The 25,132-nt window shown below is 35.6% G+C and overlaps 1 protein-coding gene across 2 annotated transcripts in view; it reads left to right on the top strand.

The window, feature by feature from the left end:
- PRKD1 (protein kinase D1) overlaps window positions 1-25,132 on the top strand; it is a 348,017-nt gene that overhangs the window by 263,663 nt on the left and 59,222 nt on the right. The window contains exons 3-7 of one of the 2 annotated variants that reach the window (XM_058429789.1): window positions 1,843-1,974; window positions 4,201-4,361; window positions 10,372-10,395; window positions 24,046-24,256; window positions 24,384-24,461. In XM_058429789.1, the coding sequence (XP_058285772.1) occupies window positions 1,843-1,974; window positions 4,201-4,361; window positions 10,372-10,395; window positions 24,046-24,256; window positions 24,384-24,461 (606 nt within the window). The remainder of the gene's footprint in view (window positions 1-1,842; window positions 1,975-4,200; window positions 4,362-10,371; window positions 10,396-24,045; window positions 24,257-24,383; window positions 24,462-25,132) is intronic. The other variant, XM_032180176.2, reaches the window with a different exon arrangement.

Genomic DNA, 25,132 nt, shown 5'->3' with positions numbered 1-25,132 from the left:
AAATTAACAGGAGAATATTAAAATTGAACTTTAGAAATATGGCATTTAAACATAAGTCAAGGGTGCTAACTGCTTATGAATGTTAATCCTCTTCAAAAAATGAAAAAAAAAAAACAAATTTACCTAGCATAAATTGGGGGAGTGTCACTGAAAATCTTTAGTTTAATTATTTATATTCCTTCTGATTAATTCCAAAAATGTCTGAATCCAGCTTGGTATTTGTATTGTCAAATTCTAATGTGGCTTATTTTGAATACTAAAGTAATTATTCAACTAATCGTTGTCATAGTATTGTCATAGTTGTTTGGTCTGGAGGGGTGATTTTGGGGCTGAGGGGAGAAGCTAGAAGTTAAGAATTGACATAAAGTTTTCTCTTTAATTATTTTCTTTGATATTTTAAAAATACATTTTCTACATGAGTATGAGAGACCAATTTTAAAGAGAATTTAGCATTCTCCCAATTGGACACATTTTGACCAAACCACCAAAGTAGATGATTGGTACCCAAACCACACTTTTTTTCTGATCTGCTTAGAGTAAGCATTGACAATTATATTGTGGATCTTGAAGTGGGAAATGTGATATGCAATTTCTTAAACTTATTTGAATTGAGGAGGAAAGGAAAGGAAGGCAGAAGACAAGGAATATATTGAAGGCCTCAGTTTTCCCCAAAATTCTCTTAAAATAAAATTTTACAAAGTTAAGTTCATATGGTTCTGTTCTTACATTAATGGAAGTTTAAATTTTAAGGGACTGGAGAAGTCATCATCAGACAGACTGTCTCTTTTTAGGTATGAGAAACTGAGGCTCGTGCTTATTGATATGTCACTCCAGTAAAGGTCAGCCTTCCCCCAGGTCTTCTGACTGCCAGGTGCTATACTGTGCTATATTGTGCAGACTCAACCTCAGGCTTACTGTGTGCACATAGGTCTGTAAAGATCCACCACTTTCCATTAGGACGTTGAGAAAACAGCTAATCTTTCCGCTGTCTATACCTTTCTATTTCTTGATTTCAGCAACAACAAAAAAAGCACAAACCACTTTTATGGTATAATAAAAATAGCATATGGAAAGATGTAATTAAAATGGATTTTAATATCCTGCATGAGTATCATACAGAATAAGCAACAGTAAGCAACACCAAAAAGTTCCCTACAACATGAATATGGTTGATTAAGGTGTATTTCTCAGAATGGACTGCAATTCACCAGTGTATGTATTAAATCCTTCTCTTTGGCATGTTGGTGAAGTGGCTGCTTAGTTGTTGTTCAGTCACGATTTAAATGCTTAGTTATTTATACATTGCCCAAGAGTTCAAACAGCTCTATCCCTATATAAGGAAGCCACTCATATTTTATATCTATCTTTCAATTGGACCCTGTAATGTACTTCTTCATGGTCAAACTCAAGTATACTATTTTTCAGATCTGTCTGAATTAAATTCATCAACTTTTCTTTTCATTAATATTTTTGAATACCTTTCTCATTCATCTAAGTAAGAGAAAAAGTAAAATATTTTTTAAGTATCATCAGGTGTTTGTAAATCAGATTTACTTATACTTTCATTCATGCTTTCTGCTGTTTTTTTGGCTGTTTTTAAAGTGGTCTGAAACTTGGTCAAGCAGGAAGAGGAGAAGAGAGATGGTTGCTGTGGTACCAACTGTAAAACTATGGCTGGGAGTAATGTCTAATGGCTGAAAGTGCAAGCTGTGTTGCATCTTATCTTCCCTAACTTTGGCTAGGGAGTTATATCCGTACTGGCATATTTATTATCTTGCATACTTTTTATTTACAGATCAGAGTACCTATTCAACTTATTTTTCAACATCACTATTTTTACAGCTTCCGCCACCTTTGAAGACTTTCAGATTCGTCCCCACGCTCTTTTTGTTCATTCATACAGAGCTCCAGCTTTCTGTGATCACTGTGGAGAAATGCTGTGGGGGCTGGTGCGTCAAGGTCTTAAATGTGAAGGTAAGTTATTTTCTTCCCATGCAAGTTAAATGTGTGCTGTTCTCCTATGTTTATCGCAGCAGAATTCACAATTGCAAAGATATGTAAAAGCTAAGTGCCCATCAACCAATGAGTGGATAAAGAAAATGTGGTACATATATACATATATATGTGCATATATATGTGCACATATATATGTGCATATATATACATTTTCTTCATCCACTCGTTGGTTGAGAAAATATGGGTTTTTTTGTGTGTGTACATACATAGATCTATCTATATATACACCTATATACATAAGTCTATGTATATATACACCTATGTACATAGATCTATGTATATATATACATATATACATACACACACATATATACAAATATGTATATACATTGGTGTGTGTGCGTGTATACACTCCACATTCTCTTTATCCACTCATTGGTTGATGGGCACTTAGGTTGATTCCATACCTTTGCAATTGTGAATACAATTCACAATATGCATTATATATATACACCATGAAATACTACTCAACCATGAAAAAGAACAAAATAGTGCCTTTTACAGCAACTTGGATAGAACTGGAGGCCATTATCCTAACTGAAGTAACTCAGGAACAAAAAGCCAAATACCACGTGTTCTCATTTATAAGTGGAAGCTAAGCTGTAGGTACACAGGGGCACACACAGTGGTGTAATAGACATTGGAGAATCAGAAGCAGGAGGTTCAGAGGTGGCTGAGGGATGAAAAACTACCTATTGTGTACAATGAACATAAACCATTTGGGTGACAGCTACACTAAAAGCCCAGACTTTACCACTATATAATTCATTCATGTACTGAAAACCATGTGTACACCTAAAGCTAATGAAATAGTAAAAAATAAAAAATAATGCATGATGGAGCTATCTGCTTATGTTGTCCCCTTTACAATAGTGTAGCAGTATCTCCCTCAGAAGTATCTTCTAGGCATTTAGGGGATACATGGATTCTCTTCTGTTCATTTCTTTAAGTTTCCTGTCTTGAACAAAGTCGGTCTGACCTGGGAACCCTTATTCTCACATCTTGTCTCCCTTATCATGTGGACATGTTTCACCCCTATATGGTGCTCGATATTTTATCAGCCGACTAAAAATAAAATTTGCCTAGTAAGTAAGTCAGAAATTGGAATAGTGGACATTGAATACACATTTGTTGAAATGAGCAGAGATTCAGGAAATTAAACCATCTAAGTTCACTCAGCTGTTGAGTCGCGAGCTGGAACATGTACGTGCATTTCTGCACCAACAACATAATTTTATCATAATGTGGAAAGAACACTTTGAACTGCACAATTCAAGGTGCTAGGACACCATGATATAATCTTTAAAACATGTGCAATTGTACTCTATTCTCTTTGGATTGGGAGGGCAGGGATAGAGCTCTTTGAACTTTGACAAATATAACTGAGCATTTATTATGCAACCTACAAATAAGCTATCTGCAATTTTTGAATTTCTGTCTGTGAAGAGGGAAGCTAGCAGACAATAATCTGGAAGAAACTCTGCCTAAAATGTAGTTTTATGAAAATTTGTCTGTCCGGACTGCTGTGTGACACATGGAGAGATTCTAAGTAATGGCCTCCAGCTACGTGGGGAATATGAATATTAAAAATATTGAAAAGAAACTGACACTTGCCTAGGTGGGAAATCTGTTTCCAATTATTGATCACCTACCATGTGAAAACGAGCATGTAAGGTACTTCATATATCTTCTTAGTAATTCTACAAGGTACTTATTACTTCCATTTTGGAGATGAGAAAACTGAGGTGAAACTTTGTTCAAGGCCATGTAGTCAAGTTATGAGGCCCAGATTCAAATTAGTGTTGTCTAAAACTTGTGATGTGCTGTGATTAAATCATTTATGTGTCCACTCACATTTGAACTTATAGCAGCTAAAAATGGCTCAGATAATCTAATTTGAGTTAATTTCTATATCCCTTAAAGCGTAAGTCTGTTATATCGCAGAACATTTTTAAAAATGATAGCTAGCATAGTTCCTGAGCTTGTGCAATAAGATCAGAATTCAAAACCCATTAACAAATTGGAAAAAAAAATCAGAGAATGTTCAAAAGAAAATTTGAATTTCCAAATACTCTCAAGGAAAATGGAAGCTGTACTATTTTTTAAATTTCTACTTTACACTAATATTGGAATCACTTTTTAATTTATGATTCAACAAAAATAATTTTTATTTTCCCTTTCCAGGATGTGGTCTGAATTACCATAAGAGATGTGCATTTAAAATACCCAACAATTGCAGCGGTGTGAGGCGGAGAAGGCTCTCAAATGTTTCCCTCACTGGGGTCAGCACCATCCGCACATCATCTGCTGAACTCTCTACCAGTGCCCCTGATGAGCCCCTTCTGGTATGGCCTCCTGTTTACCCATTTCCCCATTTACATGAGAAATCTGTGGGATGATGTGATAGCAATGTCAATCCAAGACAGGGCACTAGGAGGGAGAAGGCAGCCAGGGTGTTAATGACAGTGTTTCTTCAGGGCTTGTGCTGTAGATTGGTCAGTGCCTCATCAAATATCCAGCAGTTTTGAGTTTGCTTTTATCTCTGAGCTTAGTGAAATGATAAAATATGTGAGGTTTTATCATGGTCACAGGGCCAGAGCAGCACGAACTAATGTGTTAATGTTGCAAAACATAACTTGTCAAAATTTGGAAACCAGAGAGATACAAAATGTTCTCTGAAGATTATTAGAGGAATTTGTGGCATGGCTGAATATTTATTTTGGGAGGAAACTTGAAATTTGCTCTCGTGAAACCATGAAAGTCTTTATTGCTTGGCATACTGGCATACATGCCAGCTTATTGTCAAAAACTGATTGACAAGTCCTGTGAGAAAAATAGGACTTAACACTTTAAATATTTCCATTAGCTCTAGAATATATGTATATATATATATATATATGGAATAATATTAACCATATCCATAAGATATATATATTTATATATAATATATATTAGATGTATTTTCTTCCCATGCAAGTTAAATGTGTGCTGTTCTCCTGTGTTTATCGCAGCAGAATTCACAATTGCAAAGATATGTAAAAGCTAAGTGCCCATCAACCAATGAGTGGATAAAGAAAATGTGGTACATATGTACATATATATACGCACATATATATGTGCGTGTATATATACATTTTCTTCATCCACTCGTTGGTTGAGAAAATATGGGGTTTTTTTGTGTGTGTACATACACAGCAAAGCCCTTTGTGTCCTTATGGGGTGCCTACTTGTCTTTGTTTTTCTCCAATCCCTGAGAAAGTAGAAAACATTGGCTCATCTTGAGGAGGACACATATTTCCCCGTTGCCTTTGTTCTCTTTCATGTCTTCGCTCCTTCGTACGGGAACAAAAGCACCCTGCTCGACCAAGGCACACGGGGAGTACCATGCCTATATCCCTTTTCAACCCAGTAACACCAATAACTGTAGTTTAAAAGTTATAGTGGGTGCCTAATAAGAGGTGATATTATAGCAATAGTAGTAAAACCTCTGGGTTCTATATACATTAAAGAATAATTTCCATTTCCAAAACGAATGATGGCCTGACCCTTGTAAAGACGGCATTGCTCATTAATGCCACTAGACCATTCAGTTTGCAAGTCTGCCATGGTAAGTATATTTTCTCTCAAATATAAGAAAGTTATATTTTCCATAAATGATTGCCTATTTTGACTATAAAGTTTCTTTTTCAGATACAGATTACGACATTGGTAATTCTGTTTGTTTATCCATTTGGGCACGGAAATTCAATCTCAGATTTCTCTAATGTTAAGATAGAAAAAATATTATAATAGCATAGATCACATGACAAACTTCAACTGTCGTCAACTTTGGCAGTAAACTATCCATTACGCTATCCATAAAACAGTCCATCTTTAAAAAATTCCAAAATGTGGTCAATTTATAACAGTTCTGTGGGCATGGATTTTTTTTGGTAAACTATCATCAGTATTAGAAGGAAACAAGAAAAACTCAGCATATCCTTAAGTGGAACACATTAATACACTATATCATTATCTATAAGTATATTTATCAAATTATGTCAATTTTATGGACTTTTGGGCAACTGTAGAAGAAGTTAGTATTAAATGATTCTATTATTTCTGTATGCTTTACTCATCTTTTTATTTTATTTACATGTGTTCTTGTGGTATTTGGGAAAAGCCAAAGCCAATTGAACCCACACCAGGCAAGAGTTAGTCTTAGGCAAAAAGTTATTATAATATAATAATCTGTTCTAGAACGTCTGTTCCTAGGTATAAAGGAAAACTTTAATCAGATAAACTCTCTCATGAGGGACAATGATAAAAGCTGAATAAAATACAACATAACAAAACACTATTTGAAGGCACCCAAGAGCAGCCAAGGCAATTGGATTTGAGTGACCAATCACAGAGAGGTCAGTACACAGGGCAGCCTCCTACAATGAAGAAGTATCCAGCCCAAAATGTCAGTAGTGCTGAGGTTGAGCACCCCTGCTGTAGAACAAACCAGAGAATTGCCAAACATATTATAAAGGCGCAGTAAAGGCAGGGTAGTATTATACAAAGTTAAGTATAAACTATTAAGGCAATGTGCTATTACACAAAGACAGAAAAATTAACCGATGAAATAGAGTCCAGAAACCATGTGCATACACAGACCAACTGACTTGTGACAAGGGAAAAACTGCTGTGAGAAAAGAATGGTCTTCTCAACAAACATTTCTGTGACCAATTGGATATCTATATGGCAAAGAAGAATCTTGACCCTATCTTATACCATACACGAAATCAATTGTAGGTAGATTGGAAGCTTCTAGGAGGTAACACAGAAAGTATATCTACAAGAACTTCGAGTAGGAGAAGCTTTTTTAAACAGGATTTAAATCACTGATGACAAAGGAAAAAGATTGATAAATTGGGCATCATTAAAACTAAGAAATTATTTTAATCAAAATATGTTATTAAGAGAATAGAAAAGTGAGTGGGAGAAGACATTTTCAATACAATATATCATATAAAAACTCGTATTCAGAGCACATAAAGAACATTTACAAAAAAGTTAGAAGACAGACAACATTATTTAAAATATAGCAATATACTTAACCAGCACATTACAAGATAGACAATAAACATGAAAATGTGCTTAACATCATTAGTTATCAAGGACTGTAAAGTTAAGTCTGTAATGACCTATGTCTACATCAGAATGTCTGACATTGAAAGAACACCTGTTAATAACAAGTACTGGGGAAGACACTGAGCAACTAAACTTACATACACTACTACTGGGACTGTATATTGGCCCAAACAACTTTGGAAAACTTGTTGTCCATTATCTTGTAAAGCTAAACACATGCATATGGTGTGACTCATCAGTTCTACTTCCAGGTATATATCCAATAGAAATATATAGAGTCATGCACAGAAGGATATATTATGTTTTTGACATCTTTATGCATAATAGATGAAAATTAGAAACCAGTAGTGGTGTAGTCATACAATGGATTGTATGAATGATACAGCCATGGATTAATGAACTATTGATTCACTCTGCAACATTGTTGAATGTCACAAAATGATATTTAAAGAAATAAGTCAGACAAAGGGTACGTACTTAAGAATCCAGTATATGAAATTCAAATCAAGCAAAACCAATTTATGGCAAGATACTTCAAAATAAAACTAAGGTGGGATGTCAACTAGGAAGGAGCAGAAGTGAGCTTTCTAGGATGCTGGCAATATTATATATTTTGATCTGGGTAGAGGTTACATGGGTTTATGCACATGCAAAACTTCATCAAGCTATACACCTAGAATGTTGTTTACTTTATTCCATATGAATTGTACCTCAGTAAAAATGTTTTAAAATGATAATAGCAATGGATCTCCACATAGCAAGTTATAAAGTCATTGAGATTCTTCAACACAGGTCATGTGAGAAAAGAATGAAATGTTATGTCATAATAATACATTATGTTATGAGATTCCTATCAGTCAATTAAAAGAAAATGGAGCTATAAAATTTACATTATTCAATAATTGGAAATAAATTCTTTGGGTGCTAAATTAAAAGTAATATACCACATCATTCTGGGATACATTCTAGTATTTATTTGCATAATAAACATTGTCACCTACAGTAGTTTCATCACAGATACAAAACTGTAATTATATGATCTTCCTTTAAGGGAAAAACCAAACAAAAACAAAACTGTGGTATAATTTACAACCAACTACCAATGAAACAGGCCACTCTCTTTTCCTTGGTGATTTGTAGACATTTCTGGTGATTCTAACTTGATAACAAGATGAAAAGATAGAGCTGTCTCTGTGTTTCTCAAAGACTTTCTTAAAAATAATGGCCCCATAAAATATTCTGAAAAAAAATTGATCAAATAAGATTAGAAAATGCTTCTTGATTCATCCAAATATTGGACATCCTAGGAGTCATTATGCATAATTAAGGGCCTAAGAAGTCTGACAATGGTGAAATTAGTGTTCTTAAATCCACTCTAACATGGAACCCTTTTCTCATAAAATGCATTAATATTGTGTGGGAAGTACATGCACTTTGGGAAACAATAACTTAGAGGAATGAGTAAATGAATGCACGTTGCATAGACCAGCTTCAAATATGAGCTGAACAGCATGCAGCTGAAGTTGAATTGTGATGACGGCCCAGAAAAAAGAGATTCAGGGCTACTAACTGGGGGAAAAACATACACTTTGGATATCAGATATATAGATGGCAAGGATAATACTTTACTTTGGAAATTGAGAAATTGATTTCCTCTCCCAAAGAGATAACTTTGCCATTTCTGCATACAAATGTGCCCTAAGAGTACCTGCAAACAAAGTTATAATTTTTCCCTGAAACTCATGTTTGGTTCTTTTCAAATGAGTGGTTGTTGCCCTTGAGCTCTGCACATGCTTTATGTCAATCCAGAAATGTGGCAGGTGTTTTTTTTGTTGTTGTTTTTGTTTTTTTTTTGTTTTTGAGATGGAATCTTGCTCTGTCACACAGACTGGAGTGCAGTGGCGCTATCTTGGCTCACTGCAAGCTCCACCTTCTGGGTTCACCCATTCTCCTGCCTCAGCAACCCGAGTAGCTGGGACTACTGGCGCCCGCCACCATGCCCGGCTAATTTTTTGTATTTTTTAATAGAGACGGGGTTTCACCGTGTTAGCCAGGATGGTCTCGATCTCCTGACCTTGTGATCCCCCTGCCTCGGCCTCCCAAAGTCCTGGGATTACAGCCATGAGCCACTGCGCCCGGCCTGTAGCAGGTAATACTGGATAACCAATCAGTCTTGGTAGAACCTCAGTCTAAATGCTCATGACTTTCCAAAGTTTCTGACAAAATGGGTTAGCTGTAGATTGCAAATGAGGACTGAGTATTCAAAAAAAAAAAAAACAGATACTAGGATTTTTCTCAATGTGGGGTCTTTTATTCAACACTGCAAAAAAATCACATTTCAAAGCTCAGTCATGCATTTTTGTTAAGAAAAGGAGTGAACTATGTTGTAGTTTTGATTTGGTTTCTAGTTATCAGATAGAGCTGCCCCCAAAAAGCTTGAGAGAACAGAGATGAAAAAGAACATATTCAATATAAATTACCACTTAAGTGTTATCTACTTAATTAAGCTCTGTCATATTTTTCGTTGATATTACCTCTTGTCTTTTAAAAAATCATTAAGAGTAACCTTACTGCTTTTGAATTATATTTCAACCTTGAATGGAATCAGATAGAAAATAATGATATGCAACAAAGATTCTAAAATGAGCAAAGAATACACTGCAGGCATATTTTTCTCCTTAAAACTCTAACCCGCTATTGGACTTTCTAGGTTTGGAAACCACTGACTGCTACTGATTATTCATCAGCTTATTCTTGCTTGCAAGCAAATAACAACTTTGTATCATTTGATTACTTTGATGACCTTTTTCTTTCTTTTCCCATTGAGAATATGAATTATTGTGAAGAAAATCTAATCTTTCACTTAAAGGTCAAAAACGCTTCATTTTGACTATAATTTATTTTCAATGAGGTGAAAGAACCATCGTTCATCACTGAGACCATGACAAGTAGAGTTTTTTTTTTTTTAACATCTACCAACTCACAACTATTTTCGCAATTTTTACTTAGTGTCTATAGTTCCATTTAAATATTAAATGTAGTTTCCAACTCAGATATCTCTGTAGTTATAAAGACTGTTTAGTATAACATTCTGCTTTTTTTTTTTAAAGCATGCCTATGTGAAACATTATTGAGTAATGTGCTTTGCTTCCATCCAATAACGTTGTTTTCCTGTCTTTTTCTCCTTTGATTCTGCACCTTTGCCTGCTTTTTGCTCTTACAACTTCATGTTTCAGTCTCCTGTGAGTCCTGGCTTTGAGGTAGGTACTAATGCTACCTGGCACTAGAAATTTGCTTCACTATCTTTTTCAAACCAGCATGTTACGCTGACATCAGACAATTGTCTGTATTGACTTTATGAGAATAATCAGGTCAGAGTTTAGCTCAAAATTCAACACATTGACCCACAGAAAGCCCTCAGGTTTTCCTTGCTTTTGTCCTGTTATGTTTAACTTTTCACAGTCCCAATAAGCCAAAGAGCAATGAAGTCATTAGAGTAATATAATTAGGTTTTCCAGGTCAAATTTTGCCCTGTGATTGCTTGATTTCATAACATTGGTGTTTTTGGGTTTTTTTAATGAAACTGAGCAGACACATTGAGAATAAAGAAGAATACATCAGCCCTCACTTATGCGATGCTATGTTAAATGAATCTCATGCACATTGGAACTATGTCCTGATCCCGGGTACCACAGAAGCATGCAAAGTGAGGACACCATCCCAGTATACTGCCTAAAGATGGCTGTAACTGCTCGTTTACAGTTCCTGAACTTAACTTTTCTTTTTTTCATATATATATATATATATATATATATGTATATTTTATTATACTTAAAGTTCTAGGGTACATGTGCCATGTTGAAGTGCTGCACCCATGAACTTACCTTTTCAATAAAGGATCTTTCCATCCTTTTGTGTTATCACAATCTATTAATTATTTTTTTAAAATGGTATACAAATGGAAATGTCAGTCTCTCAATCTAGATAGAAATTATATATGGAAAAGACACAAATTTCCTTCAAAAAAGGTTTTAGTTAAGCCCTCCTCCAAAATTGGCCTTTTTTCTATCTTAAGCAATGAATGATGTGAACGTGGAGGAGAAGTATTTAGGTCAAGTATTAGAGCATACAACAGTGCTCTTCTTGTGATGGTTTGTTTTGGTCAGTTGACTTGTGAATGTTTACTGTCTTTTATTTCTGTACCTTGGTCAATTGAGAGTTGACATACTGTTATTTTCCCTCGTGGGACTATAAATTTCAAATATTATTATTAGTATCCATTCTAAGGTGGTCTTGTTAAGGTAACTCTAACAAAGGAAGCTAATGAAAACACAACCAGAACATGTTCTGGGTTAATTAAGATGAATGAGTCAAGATTTCTGATTCATAAGCTACAGGATGAAGACATCTGCTTCAATAATAGTAAATTCCTATTTTTGGAAAATCATTCTTATTCAAAAAGTGTCCTACTTAGAATAAGTCCAGTGTGAAAGCTAGGTGAGTGTAATTTTTTATAGTCTTGTAAATTTGGTTTGTAATTTAAAATGCCTTCTAGACATAATTTTAAATGTGAATTAGTATCTTTCCTTTCAAATAATCCTTTGGGCATGAAGCCAAAGAAGGACGGGAAACATTTTTCACTTCCTTCTCCCACATTGCAGTCGGGAACAGATTGCATAAAGGAGGACTGAAGAGTAGTCTGATTTTCTGTGCAAGTTGTACAAATTAAAAGCAACCAGGCCTTCACAGGCTAGCTCCTGATGGAAATAAGATGTGTTTTCAGCATGAGCTATTTTTCTTGAACTTTGTTTACGTCTAGTTTGTCAAAAAGATAACAGACTTTTCTCTTTATAAATGTCTTGGAAGAAACTGATGCATAAAATTCGACCAAAATTTCTTCAGAGAAATGTTTTAGTGACAGTTGTGCAAGTAGCAGAATGGTTATAGGAACCTGGCCATTGCTCCATGTTCAGCATGTCCTGGTCAGTTTACACTTTTATCTCTGTAACCCTGAAGTGCACAAGTATGCAAAAATAGATAAATTATCTGCCTTCATGGAGCTTGCATAGGTGAACCATATACCAACATGTAAATAGAGTATATGTCTTTGTATAAGCTTCCTGGTATTATATTACAATGAAATATATTGATTTATGTAACCAATCTCTCCTCCTGTTTCCATTTTAAATTTGAAATAATGCAAAAAATAATTATCTCTGTGTATTTTTTGCATATTTGTAAAAGCACTAGTAAATTCTGAATAAATATTTATTTGGCCAAGCACAGTGGCTCACATCTGTAATCCTAGCACTTTAGGAGGCTGAGACAGGCAGATCACTTGAGGCCAGGAGTTCAAGACCAGCCTGGTCAACATGGTGAAACCCTGCCTCTACTAAAAACATACAAAAATTAGCCAGGCATGGTGGCACGCACCTGTAATCCCAGCTACTCAGGAAGCTGAGGCATGAGAATTGCTTGAACCCAGGAGGCAGAGATTGCATTGAGCCAAGATCATGCCACTGCACTCCAGTCTGGGTGACAGAATGAGACTCTGTCTCAAAAAAAATAATAAAAATAAAAATTATTTACTGAATGAGTTAGTAGATAACATTATTAGAATCCAAATAGGTTATACTGCTTTTTAAAAAAAAAAAAAAAATAGTTATTCAAAAGTGTAAAAGTTTACATTTTTAACTCTACTGAAAATAGTGTATGAGAGTTTCCATTTCCTTGTACTCTTCCCAACAACAGGTGTTGTCAATATTTTAAAAGGCTTTTCCTCCCTGCTAATTTGAAATATATATATATATAAAATCTGTGCCTAACTATGTATTTCTTTATTGGAGAGAATAAAGGCTTTTCATATATTAATTGGCCATTTGTATTTCAGCTATAGTGAATTGCCTTTCTCTTTTTCCATTGAGTTGCTTATTGGTTGCTTATAGTCTTTATGTATTATGACTGTTATCCTCTATTAATCCGTGATCTGTAGGTTTTTTATATCTTTTCCCATATTGATTTTTTTAACATGGAGAAGACATATTTTCATTCATTCTCTTACCGTATAGTGACTTAACCATAAAGAGACATGTTGAAAATAAATCAACGTGGCCAGATTAAAGATAATATTTTTGTCAAGCAATTGAGGAGAATGATCTTTTCTTGAGGTAAGAGAACTGAAGTCAAGGTAGAAAATGAAGCAGAATTTAAGATATTGGATGACGTGTGTGACCATAGGATATAATTGATGACACAGCATTTTTTACACTATGGAATTTTTACAAAAAATTAAATAACTTTACTAAAGTTATCTTAAATGTTAAGTGACTTTAAGGAGGTATCTACTAATTTAGCTTTGAAGTTAAGAGGCTCTACAGAGAACTTATTTTTTCTTGGAATTAAATGCTTCTAGCCTAATCTTTTTGGTTATTCTTAACATTCAGGCCACCTTACAGAAATTATTAGGAAATGAATCACTCATTCTAAAAGCTTTCTCTGCATTTGACCATTTTATATCCTTTAATTTTATGAAATTTGGACAATATTCAGTTTAACTTTTTATGTGAGGTTGCATATTTTCTAAATAACAATTGGCCATAAACTGCTGTTATTTTCATACAGGTTTACTGACTCACATGTAATGAAGACACGGATTGTACTAAAATGAGTGCTAGGCTGCATAAGTTCATAGAAAATCTCCCCTCAAAAATGATTCATTTGGTTACTGTTTTCATTTATTTAAAAAATGAAAACAAGAGAATACCAGCATTGTATTTTCTATCTATAATTAGATATGATCCTGATGCATTTTATAATAGTCAAAGTAGTTTCTTTTCAAATAAGCAAATAATGGACAAAAAGCTATTTATTAACTATGATGATATTTACTGCCCAGATGAACATTTTCCAGAATATTTTTCAATGTAGCAAAAGTCTATTTAGAAGTAGAGACTTAAGCCTTGTGTTCTGGAATTCCAGGAATCCTGGTGATTTCTCTGGAATAAAAAGTCATTTTTCCATTTAAATATGCATCATGACACCCATGTAGTACATTTGCCAGAAATTGCAAGTTTTCCTTTGATGATTGTATAAACTAGTTTTTCAAATTCAAACCTGGGCGGTGTGTACTTTCAGTGAGGAAAGATGTCCAAAAATTTTTTAACCAGAACTTCCCTGCTTCCTGAGACTATGTGCAGTAGTGAGTTTCTGGGGAAAGTGTCCTGCAGTAAAATTAATAAGATTGTGAGGCCTGCTTTGAGTTACTGTTACCTGATTTCCTTCCACAAGTCTGGCTTATCATATATGTCCATTCTTAATTCATGCTCTGAACAAAACCTTGCAGATATGTGATTGTAAAATGTGAATACTACTGGAGAGTTCTTCATGAACCCTACTGGGAGGGGATGGCATCATATACTAATTGCCCCACACTTACTAATATATAGGTCTTAAAAACAATAGGATTTTTAGTAACAGCTCTGAAGGTCCCGTGCAACTCTCAGGCAAGGTACCGTGACCTCCACAGCACTCCTGACAGGACACAAAACAGAGCCTTCCACTGTTAGAAATTACAGGCATTTACTTGTGGGCATCTGTGTCCATCTAATGTTCTAGGCTGGGACAGATTTAAGTTTCTTCTCCCTTAATTACTGACTGCTCATAACTTCTGAACTGCTACCTGAGTAATATGAAAAAAAGGGCCAGGCACGGTGGTTCACGCCTATAATCCCAACAGTTTGGGAGGCCAAGGCGGGTGGATCACCTGAGGTCAGGAGTTCGAGACCAGCCTGGCCAACATGGTGAAACCCCGTCTCTACTAAAAACACAAAAAATTAGCTGGGCATGGTGGTGCATGCCTGTAATCCCAGCTAGTTGGAAGGCTGAGGCAGGAGTATTGCTTGAACCTGGGAGGTGGAGGTTGCAGTGAGCAGAGATCACAGCCATTGCACTCTAGCCTGTACAGCAAGAACGAAACTCCATCTCAAAAATATATACATAAATAAAATAATAAAAAATATGAACAAAAGGTTACTTATGTTCACTTCAACAGTTTATGTGTCCTCATGAATGTGCCTACCCAGGAAAAAAAAAAAGATTTGTATAGAAGAAATAATAATGAGAAGGAGAGAGGAGAGTGGAAGATTGGAATTGGTACTATAAATCAGACTTCTAGAAACTAGAGAAAATTCAGCCTCTGAAATATTTGTGTCTTTTCACAAATATTTAGATACATTATTTTACTCAACCCCTTAGACATAGTATTCTGATCCTTGATTTAATCTAATCAGATGAATTCCTTCTTGCCTTCTCAAAAAGAGTGACGATGTTGCCATTTTAATAATAAATATAGTGAAATGTAAGATGAGACAATGTCAGGGAGTTACAAACAAATATGCCTCTTTCTCTAAATAGCCCAGTTTTTAGTGGTATCTATTTTTGTGTAGCCATGCACTGAAAATATCACTTGAGGGATATAATTTCATTGAGTGAGCGCTTTTCTGTATTTTTAAAACCCAAAGCTCTTTTGGGGGTGTGGGATAGATAGAGGAAAAAAGTCTTTTTAAAAAATTTTTTTTTATTTATTATTATTATTATACTTTAAGTTTTAAGATACATGTGTCCCTTTTGTCTCTTTCTCTTTTGTAATTAAGTTGCGTTAAAATCTAGTCTTTGGTCTTACCATGTTGTTTCAGAAGCACATGAGCATGTACACACAGATACACACAGCGCTACATGTTTGACATTGAGTGTTATGGGCTAGGATTCTATAATGAACCATTGAAGTAGAAAAATTAAAGAATTGATTGTCCTTATGAAATAGAAAAAATAATAAAAAGTTTAGCTGTAATAGGCATTGGTGAACCCCTTGAAGTGAAAGTTAGAAAAGAATATTAACTGCCTTTCTGTAGAAACTGTAATACACCTTCTCTGTTTCCCACATATATTGTAAGGTCTCTAAGTTTCTGTTTTCCTTCTTGCTGTGCAGCTGCAAGGTCACAAAATAGATAAGCATAAGTTACAGGACATGTTTTTCCCAAGATGTAAGCTGAATCTCAAGAATGTTACCTAATGATTAACTGCTTTTGTTCTTGCTTCTATAAGCCTGATTCCTGCATCACGTAGTTCCTGCCAAAAACTGCTTAAAAGGCAACTGCTTTCTTTGTCTACTGCTCAGTCTTTCAGGACGCATGTCCACTAAGCCAGTGCACACCTTAACTAAACTCTCCTGCACCCCTGTTCAGTCTCTCTGGCCCCTTAATTCGCTGCAACATTTCTGGTGCCGAAACCCGGGACTGGAGATGGCAGATTTCTGTTTCTTTTGCCTGTGGGACTGAGGCCCCAGGACAGAGGAGACCTGGGAACCTTGGTGCCAATGGGAGAGCTTCAGCCCAGAAGGGGATAGGCCCTCCCATGTCCCAGTGCCCTTCCAGACAGTGCAATGGAACCAGTAAAGGGGATTCCTGGATGGTATCAGAAGCAGTGCGCAGATATCTGAACCGCAGTAAGGTTTGGACCCTGAGGCAGGACCCATCCCTAAGGACAGAAGGGAAGCCTGATCACCTCCAGGGGAGTGACAACTAATCTGACCCAGAGGGGCTGGGGACAACAAGAGTGGCTCATTGATTTGAATGAAACTCACACCCATCAGGGACAGGACACGAGAGTGGCTCGCTAAGTCAGTTAGGAAAAGAAAAGCTGGGGGTGGCGAGAGTGGCTTACCACCCCAACTAGGAAACTGGAGGTGGCGAGAGTGGCTCGATATCCCAACCAGGAAAGGGAGCTGGAAGCAGGGAAGTGTGTGAGTGTGTGTGATAAAGATGGTTCCAGAAGGAACCAACATGAGGAGTGACATGTAGAAGGCTACAGGTCTCTTAGTCAAGGCTGTATGCTCTGAGCAAAGTGTAAGACCAACCAGGTCTGATCAGTCTAAAAAGAAAGGAAAAGTGAATGTGCTGTGTGGTTACTGGGAGGAAATGGGAGGAAAATCGTCAAAACCCACTCCATTGGAATGTATATTAAAAAACTTTAAAAAAGGCTTTATGGGAAATTGAAAAGTCAAGTTAATCCCTTCAAATGCTGAAAACCCTGTATGAGTTAAAATAACCCTCTTTTAATGTCGAATGGCTAGCCAAAGGTGCTATAAATAAAAACAAAAAACAATTAGCCGTGTATTTAAGGTAATAACCAAAGTCAAAAAACAGTCAAGACATTCAAACCAAATTTTCTTATATTAACTCATAGCTACATACAGCCCTGTTTAACAGCTTATTACAAAACTCTTGCAGCTCGAGCCAAAAAAAAAATCAACTACACTAGCAACTACAAACACAAAGTAAAAACTTCACCAGTAAACACAAAATTTAAAAAAAAAAATCACAAAAACTTGTAACACAAACCGAACCACAAATAAAACCTTCACCGGCAAGCACAGAGGCAAAAGGAAAGCCACAGGAAAAACCAGTTTTACAAGAACCACTGGAGGGAATACAAAATACAAACAATTAGCTGGGCATGGTGGCGGGCACCTGTAGGCCCAGCTACTCGGGAAGCTGAGGCAGGAGAATGGCATGAACCCGGGAGGCAGAGCTGGCAGTGAGCCGAGATCATGCCACTGCACTCTAGCCTGGGTGACAGAGTGAGACTCTGTCTCAAAAAAAAAGAAAGCCCCAGCTTGTTTTTATAAAAGACTTTGTGAGGCCAGCGCATGGTAAACACAGCATTTATAAGGCAGGCCCAGGGAAAATGGTTAAACTTGCTCATGTCCCAGTTCAAACCTGGAAAAAATAGCCTCCAGATTCACTTTTTAGTGAATGGTTCTCATCTTTCAATAATTTCAAGACTCTAATAAAAAGCTTTATAGTTATAGTTAAAAGATGTCTAATTCTCCCTTGCCTCCTGCCTCTATTAATCAAAAGTATCTAGTCAACTGTAGAGGCAATGGTAACAAAGCATACTACTACTCAAGTCATGGCCTTAACCAAGTACCAGGCCTTGCCTCAAAAAAATATGTACCTACTCAAAAAAAAAAAAAAAACAACAACAAAAAATTGTGGTGCTCTTTATTAAACATCATTTATACAGAGCACCAAAGGGGGGATTGAAGTAGAAAAGTTAAAGAATTGATTGTCCTTGTGAAACAGAAAAAATAATAAAAGTTTAGCTGTAAGGCATTGGTGAACCCCCTTGAAGTAGAAGTTAAAAAATAATGTTAACTGCCTTTCTGTAGAAAGTGTAAGACATTAATTAACCTTATCTCTTTCCCACATATTTTGTAAGGTCTGTAAGTTTCTGTTTTTCTTCTTGCAGTGCAGCTGCAAAGTCACAAAATAGATGAGCATAAGTTATAGGACATGTTTTTCCCAAGATGTAAGCTGAATCTCAAGAATGTTACCTAATGATTAACTGCTTTTGTTCTCGCTTCTGTAAGCCTGATTCCTGCAACACGTAGCTCCCACCATAAACTGCTTAAAAGGCATCTGCTTTCTTTGTCTCGTGCGTAGTCTTTCAGGACACATGTCTGCTAAGCCAGTGTACGCCTCAAATAAACTCTTGCACCCCTATCTCTCCAGCCCCTTATTTCCTGCAACACTATAAAGTTATCCTTATGGGCCATTTTTGAAGGGAGAGGCTCTCACCTTTGTGGCCTAGGACTGTGTTTATGGCATACTTTCCCAGCTGCTTGGTGTCTCCAAGGCAGTAGTAATCAATGCCATAGTCTTTTTTCAGACTGTTTCATTCAGCTTTCCAGTGAGACCATAAACCCAGGCCAGTCCCCGTCTATTCAGGCAAGGTCAAATACTATGGGAATATTTACCTCTAAAATTACTGTCCTTGGTTTTCCCACGTAATCTGTTACCCTCCATTTCACTTTCTGACACTTTAAGCCCCAAAGTAGAAGTTGTTGACATGCAGTTATTTTCTTCCTCAATGGAAACGTACATGTAATTTGCAACAATTTTTGAACAGTTCTGGTGCTTTCCCTGCATTGGGTAGCTCACTTAAGAAAATATCAAGGTTCCTTTACCCTTCATTTTGGTTTACTTGAAAACAGTGAGGCAAGATAAAAGTTAATGGAACTTCCACTGTTACTTTAGCACTCAGCAAATCTAGATCACCTTGTATTTTAATAAGAGATTATATATGTTATTACTTTGAAAGCTTTCACAAATTGCTGTAAACATTAAGAAATGGATTCTCCATGGTATAACACAGTATCTGTCACCACTAAGCAGTGGGCACAGATTTTTTTTGCTTGCCCTGTAGCCACCCTTTCACTGTTATGAAAAGGTGTTGATTAGCTTTTATTTATGCTATATATTTAGGATATTTGACAGGTAGCTCAAGGGATAGAGAATCTGAATACCACCAAACAACCTGAAACTCAGCAAACACCCTACTCTCTACTGCCTGAATTATAGAGCCTGGAAACATGTGCGTTCCTATATGAACTCCATTTCTTAAGGGTTTTCATATTTTTCTGTTGTCAAAGAGCTCTGTGCTGGAAAATCCCCACTCCTGTGTGAGAGGTCATATATTGATGTAGGTGTTGTTGCAGATGACTGTGTGGGTTTTTTTTTCTGTTTTTTGTTTTTTTGTTTGTTTTTTGCTTCAGAAAGTAGCCTCGGACTGAGCATTCACCATGATGTTTTCCTAACAGCAGGTTAGGTCATCATCCCTAAGTGAGACGGATGGTTTTGAAGTATAAAAAAGAAATCTCTGGACAGTCTGCAGATTGATAAGACTGAATTGTCCTGAAAAAAATTTATCTATCTATCTATCTATCTATCTATCTATCTATCTATCTATCTATCTATCTATCATCTATCTATCTAATTCTTGTGGGTACATAGTAGGTATATATATTTTTGGGTTACATGAGATGTTTTCATACAGGCATGCAGTGTTTAATAATCACATCAGGGTAAATGGGGTACCATTCACTTCAAGGATTTATCCTTTGTGTTACAGATAATCCAATTATACTCTTCTAGTTATTTTAAAATATACAGTTAAATTATTTTTAACTGTAGTCACCCTGTTGTGATAGCAAATACTTGGTCTTATTCACTGTACTATTTTTTTTTTGCACCTACTAACCATCCTTCCTTCCTCCCCACCCCACACCCAAACAAAATTTTAATTACTAATAATACTGAACATAGCCATGGTATGGCAAGACTCACCTTGGGGTCCATGCAAATGTCTTTTCTTCAGGAAACCCCCTTTCTGAATGACCCCTCGCCTCCACCATGAATATGGTTTATCTTACCTTTGAACTTTCATATATATATTAGCACTTATTCTCTGTGACACAGTATTCCAGAAATTGGTGATACAATAATGAACAAAATAATAAAGATGCTGCCCTCCTGGAACATATATTCTGTTGAAAGGAGACATAAAATTCCAGTAAATAAATAGGCAAATAATATAGTTGCATGCTGCATTAATGACTTTGGAGGAGACAGGATGATATGAGAGTGTAATAGAGTATGGAGTGGGGGTAAGCAATAAGTTAGGTGGTGTGGAGGCCTCTCAGAGAAGGGGGCATGGGAACTGAAATCTGAAGAATAAGGAGGAAACCATCTATGAAGAAAGGGAAAGAGTAAATATAAAGGTCAACAATAATAACAGTTATGCTGTGTCTAGGACTCAACTGACTAGTAAACTAATTGGGCACAGAGAATGTTATTTCCTCATATTTATAAGTCCTGAAGCATCTGAATTGAGCTTTCAGGTAAAATTTGCCTGGGGAAACACTTGCTAAATTAGATAGATCCATCTCGATGGCAGTAGGAGAGAACTGTCTTAAGCTGTTACTCTGCCCTGTTCTTTGAATGATAGTCCAAAATGCTAGATCTTGAAACTTCTGGAATAAAAGATTAACATTTTCTTGCATCTGTTTTTGCATAGTATGCTAGTATCTTTTAAGCATAGTAACTCCTGAATAGGAAAGTAGGCAGCCAACTGAGTGATGTTTATGCAATAGCAGCTGTTTATTCCACTAGTTATTGTGTTCTGGAAAACATGCATGACTCAGGTCCTATCATCTAGGCCATCTAGGCACAGACAAGCTGGTTAGAAATCTCTTCTGTAGGTCAAGGTTAAGGGGTTCATGATATCCTGCATATCATTTTTGGCACATAAAACTCACTACTATTTGATTATTCTTGTTGTCTTATTGCCTCTTATGTCATCCTTATTGACTAACTGAGAGGAATAAAATACTTGCTGTTTTCTATATTAGCATAAAATCAAGGAATGTGAGAGCTGGGGAGGATCTAAGGAGAAAGGAATCATTGTTATCTGGAGCAAAACTACCTGAATTCATAGTTCTGCTACTTACAAGTTGTGTGATCTTGGGAAAATGATTTAATCTCTCAGTAACTCAGTTTCTTTAGGTGTAACATGGAGGTATAAATAAATGAAATCCACATAAAGTGCTACGAAAATAGTTGTATAAAATGTATAAATAATTGTACAAAATGTATAGTTTATTTATACCTGAGGTATAAATAAATGAAATCTATGTAAAGTGCTATGAAAATAGTTGTATAAAATATATAAATAGTTGTATAAAATGTATAGTTTATTTATACATGAGGTATAAATAAATGAAATCCATGTAAAGTGCTATGAAAATAGTTTGGCATATATAAAGGTCTTCCGCTGAACTAGATAATGATAGAAAACACTTTTTATAACCTCAAAGGTCTCCATTTGAACTAGATTTAGTCCCCAGATAAATTGACTTGCACAAAGTTGTTAAATTTTTTTTTCAGTTGCTGACATCTAGAACAAGTTATTTTATCACACACCTAGATTCCCTGCTTCTTTTGAAAAACTAAAAGATCCATCAACAATGGGTTTACATGTTCACATGGCAGCTGTTAGAACTAACTGAGCTGTAGCCATCCCTTTTACAGTGACACTGTCCTCTCCAAATTACTATAGTCTCAACCATTCCTCATTGCATCCTTGGTGCTGAGGGCCACCCATTAATATGAACAGCCTATTAAGTGTTTGAGTTTGGTAGCAGAAGAGTTCTGCACAGATTTTCATGTTGAAGTAGGGGCAAGGAGCAGGCAGACAAGTACAGAGCATTTGCAGTGGAAAATATTCCTTAACCAGGTGTCCCCTCTTAAAACTGAAATCCTGTAAAGCAAGTATGTCAGTGTTACAGTTTATGTAACTTTAAATTGTAAAATCTTTTATTACAGTCTGTATATTAAATATTTCTATTGAAATGTCTCATCCACTAATCCTATGCATTTACTTCTTGAAAACATACACTTATCTCAGGTGAAACTGCTTACTGTTTGTCATGGACTTTGTTCTTCCATAGGAACTTATTATCAAATGATTCAGACAAATCCGTAAAGAGATGTTCGCGTGTATGCTGAAGTATTTTCTTTCTATTTCTCTTTAACTTAAAGGGAGTTTGTCTTCCCAAATCCAGACACAGTGAATGGCTTTCAGTGAAATGAATTTTAGTTAACACACAGAAATATTTTAATAATGCACACATTTTCATTTGAACCATTTTTTGTCAAGTGACTTTTATCTCAAAGAATTTTATGTTTGATTTTTCACACAAGTGACAATAAACAAACCACAGGTAAAGGCAACTTTTCTTCTGTGTTTTCTAGCTTAACTAATGAAGAGAGTTCATTTTGAACTGCTAGGTGGAATATACCTTGTTGGGAAGTTATTTCAGTCCTGTTAAATGTTTAAAGACATTCTGGCAGTTGGAGTTTCCACAATGTAATCTAAGCAATCATTTCCTGGGAAGGTTCCAAACTTGCTGAGTCATTAGTTTAGCACACCAGGTTAAAAAACAAATTCAGTCTCTAGAAGAGCAGGATACATTGTCTCTCTGAGTAGGTGTTCAGTGCACAGAGTTCCAGCTTTGGCAGTAATTTCAAATGAAACACTTGGTATAAGAATGTTAAAGATGCTTTGTGAAACCACAAACTTAAAAACATTGATCTCCATAATTTTTATTTTATTTAATCTCTATTCCTGGCTTTAAAATACAACTTTCGTCATTATGTTCTCATATTATCTCCCATGCATGATGTGTTAACTCTTACACTTCTAACACAAAAAATACCTTTATGTTTGTCATTATATATAATTTGCCAAATCAAATCATTTATATGCATCTATCTCAATACCATATTTTACAGTGATGTCAATTCTTACAAAAGTTCCACACCTGTAAGTTGATCCAGACTCCTCCAATTCATAGAACATATGGCTAACATAAAAATATAAAAATTTTAAAAATACATTCTCTTATATATGTTTCCCATAGTTATAAAAAACGAAATTTTAAACGTGCTCTGTAAGTTTTGAGCCATTTTTTTCTCTGAACATATTAATGAAGCAGAATAAAACAGACTTTCCAAAGCATTTCAACTTTCCCTCCTCTTCTCATTAAAAAAAAAAATCAGTCTGCAGATTTTTCAGGTTCACCAAATACATGGGGCCAAATTGGAGTAGAAACTAACAGTGACAATTAATTTAAACACCATTTAGTTAACCTAATAAACCCAGTAAAACCTTCAATAGTGTTGATAATATGTGCACTGTTTATTTGCCTCCAACTTTATATTTCTGTATTAAAACCACTTTTTTAAAAGCAAAAACATATTTGAAAGACCTAGAAATCATGTTTAAACATTCTGATCTCCAATTCTCTTTTTTTTTTAAGATTATACAAGCGAGGTAACTCAAATAGAAATGGGGAAAGCAAGTAAATTATATTAACAGAAATACAGTATTATTTCATATTATTAAGCATCAAAGTACTAAATACCAGAGTAAACCGATATCTTAAAATATGTAAATATATAAATCAAATAGCCTCTTACATCTTGCTTCCTTTATTGTTTTCCAAAATGTAGCAAAAATCACCATCAGAGTCATTTATTGGTCGAGAGAAGAGGTCAAATTCTCAATCATACATTGGACGACCAATTGAACTTGACAAGATTTTGATGTCTAAAGTTAAAGTGCCACACACATTTGTCATCCACTCCTACACCCGGCCCACAGTGTGCCAGTACTGCAAGAAGCTTCTGAAGGGGCTTTTCAGGCAGGGCTTGCAGTGCAAAGGTAAGGATGATTTTGTCACCTTTCGAACTTTGATCACCCTCATTCATCTGACATAAGTATTTTCTGGTTACCACTTCTCTTTCTGACAAATTCTCATTTTGTTTTGTTTGAAAATCATTGGGATTAGATTGCAGATTCAACTGCCATAAACGTTGTGCACCAAAAGTACCAAACAACTGCCTTGGCGAAGTGACCATTAATGGAGGTAGGTAAAAGATCAGCTGTCATGTCTGTGCTTCTTCCCTGTTAGAGAGTGTGGTGATATGATTTTAGTCAGGGTTTTTGGTTTGGGTTTTGGTTCAGATATTTCAGACACAGTCCAGAGTAAATTATGGCCAGTGTTTGTTCTACTTTACAATAGAAAAGCATCCATGGAGTTTTGATAACAGTCAAAGACCCTTTCATGATCTTTACATGGTGAGCAGCTAGTATTGAAAACTTGGGTAGCCATAATTTATTTCTCAGTTTTATTATCTTATATTCTTATCCTAGTTTGCCCAGAAATGTAGATGTTGTTGGGCTGCCTACAAGTTATAGCTCTCAGTCTCTTTTCCTCTGTCCTTCTCATTTCAATCGTCTTTAATAATAAAAGGAACTGTGTCAGCCAAAAAAAATAGATATATTTTCTGTATTTGGCAATATTTCTTCAAGAAAACTCTAACTGTATAAATTAACTTTGAAGGACTGCTAAGAAAAATGCCATATCTTAAGCAAAGAGCTTACATTTTCTTCCTGGGCAGCATTCTAATGGATCACTACCAAAATATTTGACTTAGAATTCCAGGTTAGCTTTTTCTGCAGATAGTGGTCTTCTTTATACCTTTAGTCTGATACCAGTTTTCCAATTCCTCTGGAAAGAAAAATGGCCATAAAAGA

The sequence above is a fragment of the Hylobates moloch genome, unplaced genomic scaffold (assembly GCF_009828535.3).
Source record: "Hylobates moloch isolate HMO894 unplaced genomic scaffold, HMol_V3 SCAFFOLD_16, whole genome shotgun sequence".
Classification (NCBI taxonomy): domain Eukaryota; kingdom Metazoa; phylum Chordata; class Mammalia; order Primates; family Hylobatidae; genus Hylobates; species Hylobates moloch.
This window is presented reverse-complemented; position numbering and strand designations above follow the sequence as displayed.